This window comes from Nicotiana sylvestris, chromosome 6, assembly GCF_000393655.2.
Source record: "Nicotiana sylvestris chromosome 6, ASM39365v2, whole genome shotgun sequence".
NCBI lineage: Eukaryota > Viridiplantae > Streptophyta > Magnoliopsida > Solanales > Solanaceae > Nicotiana > Nicotiana sylvestris.
In genome coordinates this window covers 109,789,120-109,792,559 of record NC_091062.1, presented here as the reverse complement: position 1 = coordinate 109,792,559, position 3,440 = coordinate 109,789,120, and the positions used below count along the sequence as shown (strand labels likewise).

General features: G+C 40.1%; 1 protein-coding gene across 1 annotated transcript; it reads right to left on the bottom strand.

Moving 5' to 3' along the window:
* Positions 1-1,835: 1,835 nt before the first annotated feature.
* On the bottom strand, positions 1,836-2,435 carry LOC138871084 (uncharacterized). The gene is made up of 2 exons (XM_070148938.1): positions 2,165-2,435; positions 1,836-2,101 (listed from the first exon to the last, which is right to left on the bottom strand). The coding sequence occupies exons 1-2, from the start codon at positions 2,433-2,435 to the stop codon at positions 1,836-1,838; spliced, it is 537 nt and encodes a 178-aa protein (XP_070005039.1).
* Between the last annotated feature and the right edge of the window lie 1,005 nt (positions 2,436-3,440).

Below are 3,440 nucleotides of genomic sequence, written 5' to 3'. Positions count from 1 at the left end.
ATTAATGATTGGCGCTACCAGCGGCCCATATAAATTCAAAAGACTAATCATGGGGCCAGTACACATGTGAGCAAACTTTGAGAATTATCTTCTAGCTTATCAATGGGTGATTATATGACATTCAACAATGATTTGGTTTGCAAGCAATTGAAAGTCTAATTTAACAACTAGCAATAGGCAACTTATTTTGTCATTTGATCCTCAAACTTAAAACCATGCAAAATACAGCCAATTATTTCAAGCTTACACCTAACAAGGAAACTGATCCAAAAATGGGAATATAAGAACATGCTTTTCCTGCTAAACCTGACCTAAAAAATTTTTGACCAGAAGAAGAGTGCAAATTATAGCAATATGAAGAACCAGAATTGTTATTAACCATGGCTAGGGTTAAATATCTAGTGAATATGTTTCATGATACTTTAACCCATCATTCCCTTTGACTACTATGTTTCACGATGGAATTACCAAGCAAACAACAAAATGACATTTCTGAGAATCACGTCAACCCCTTTCATACTCACAGATGCAGCACACAAAAGGTCCTATGTCCAAATAGTGTTCATGTCCTTTTTAATACAAAGTATCTATATTGATATACTACTTGAAGTCTTTAAGAAATAAAGGGGAATTGAACAATGAAAAGAGGAAAACACAATGTTTATACATAAGGAAAACTCAAGCTAAATACACAAATTAACTAGTTCGAAAGGCACAGAATCATCATTTAAACAACTGCTCAATTACAAATCTCGGCTTGAATAAGCCAACCTCATGTTCATCCATTCTCATACATTAAAAGGTGAGGTGAATACCTAAAAATGAAAGGAAAAGGGAGGTAAGATCAGTAGTAACAACAACAGTAAGCAGCAACAAAAGTAACACCCCAGAACCAACTTTAAACCGAGAATTGTTGTGCAGCAATCAAAACAAGCAAAACAAAAACTTCAAACCAAGCCTTTCAAACCACCAAACGTAAACTATTTCAGCCCCACATAGGTCAAAAATCATTTCAGGAGTTGAAACTTGAGAGATCACAGAGAAAATCAATGAAACAGTAACTTTTCACTAAAATTCTTAGCCGTCTTGTTTTTTCTGAACTTTTTTTTTCTCCTCCCCCACTTCAACTCTAATTAGCAATGCCTTTATAGGCAAGCTATTAGGGCAGCAGGGATAGTTCAGCTTTTTCCCTCTAGACCTTTCACAATTTTTATATTTGCAGCTTAGTCCCTAAAGTTTTGACTTGTTGGCCAAGTAAGGCTATTTTTCACTAACAAGACTCTCTTATTTTCATTTTCTCTGCTCACCATCGCCTTATGGTGCCCGTAGGTTTTCACCAATAAGACTCTCTCATTTTATTTCTCTCATCTTGATTGTATCGGATCCAAACAACTGCATTCTCCGACTTTGAAAAACCTTTTGCCGATTGATCGGAAGGGCTTGAACCAGGTTTGGGTAAAAAAACTTGGATCGAATTACAACTTTGGAACCGTTCGGGCGGGATCATCGCCGAATCATTATAACATCTGCCCCAATTTCACTTTTGGGGGAAACTGTATTTTTGTTTTGGTGCGACTGAACCCTAGAGAGAGGCTGCCTACGTATCCTTTAGGAATCAACTCGAACGTAGTTCAGGGAACATTTTGTTTTTGTTTTTGTTTTTTTCTCTTTTCTTCTTTTTTTTTTGTTTTTTTTACAAACATCTTCGAGTTCCAAAGAGGGTAATGAAAGAAAGATAACCGGCTCAAAAGGTTAGAAAAGGATTGAAGTGTTTGGGGTAGCAAGAATGAAAGCCATCGTCATCCCAATCGGATAATGTTGTCGCTGCAGAAAGACTAAACATAGTACCTTTTGACTGCATCCGCATTCACAGCTGCTTCGGGATCATTTCCTTCGATACCTCCCAAGTATAATACTGCTTTTGGCAATATCTTTCTGATGATATACGGGCCTTTCCAATTAGGAGCAAATTTCCCTTTTGCTTCCTGATGATGGGGAAGAATACGTCTTAGAACGAGTTGCCCCACTTCAAAATATCTAGGCCGCACTTTCTTGTTGTAGGAACGAGCCATTCGTTGTTGATATAACTGCCTGTGGCAGACTGTAGCCATTCACTTTTCATCGATCAAGGTTAACTATTCTAGACAGGTTTTAACCCACTCACTGTCTTCAATTTCAGCTTCAATAATGATCCGGAGAGAAGGGAATTCAACTTCCGCGGGTATCACAGCTTCAGTTCCATAAACCAAATGGTACGGAGTTGCTCCGACCGACGTGGGCACAGTAGTGCGATACCCCAACAATGCAAAAGGCAACTTTTCATGCCACTGCCTGGAACTTTGAATCATCTTTCTCAAAATCTTTTTGATGTTCTTGTTTGCTGCTTCGACGGCACCATTAGCTTTAGGCCGATAAGGAGTAGTGTTCTGATGCATTATCTTGAATTGTTCGCATATCTCCCCCATCAAATGAATATTCAAGTTTGCAGCATTGTCTATGATAATAGTTGCAGGAATGCCAAAACGGCAGATAAGATTGGAGTGCACGAAATCTACCACAGCTTTCTTGGTGACAGATTTGAGAGTGATTGCTGCAACCCATTTCGTGAAATAGTCGATGGCGACCAATATGAATCTGTGCCAATTTGAGGCTTTTGGCTCGATTGGCCCACTGACGTCCATACCTCAAGCAACAAATGGCTAAGGCGCTGACATGGGATGCAGTTCTGTGGGAGGTGCGTGAATCAAATCACTGTGCACCTGACACTGATGACATTTCCGAACAAAACTGAAGCAGTCTTTTTCCATGGTCATCCAGTAATAACCCGCTCGAAGGATTTTCTTTGCCAAAACATACCCATTCATGTGGGGTCCGCACACTCCGGTGTGCACTTCGTACATGATTCTTCTGGCTTCTTCGGCGTCAACACATCTTAAGAAGTTGAGGTCCTGGGTCCTTTTGTACAAGACATTACCACTCAGAAGGAAACCACTTGCATGCCGTCTAATGGTTCTCTTTTGGTCTCCACTGGCTTGCGCGGGGTATTCTTTGGTTTTCAAAAATCTTTTGATGTCATGATACCATGGCTGAACATTTGGTTCTGCCTCAACCGTATTACAGTAGCCATGCCTTTCCTTGATTTGGATTTCCGAGGGATCAATGTGGTCATTGCCTGGGTATGGCAGCATCAAGGCCAAAGTAGCAAGTGCATCAGCTAATTCATTGTGACAATGAGGGATGTACCTGAACTCTATTGACTTGAATCGCCTTCCAAGATCTTCCACATGTTGCCTATAAGGAATAAGCTTGACATCTCGGGTTTCCCTTTCTCCTTGAGCTTGTCGGATAATCAGATCTGAGTCCCCCATGATTAACAATTCTTCGACATTTTGGTCGATTGCCATGTTCATACCCATAATGTAAGCTTCACACTTGGCAGT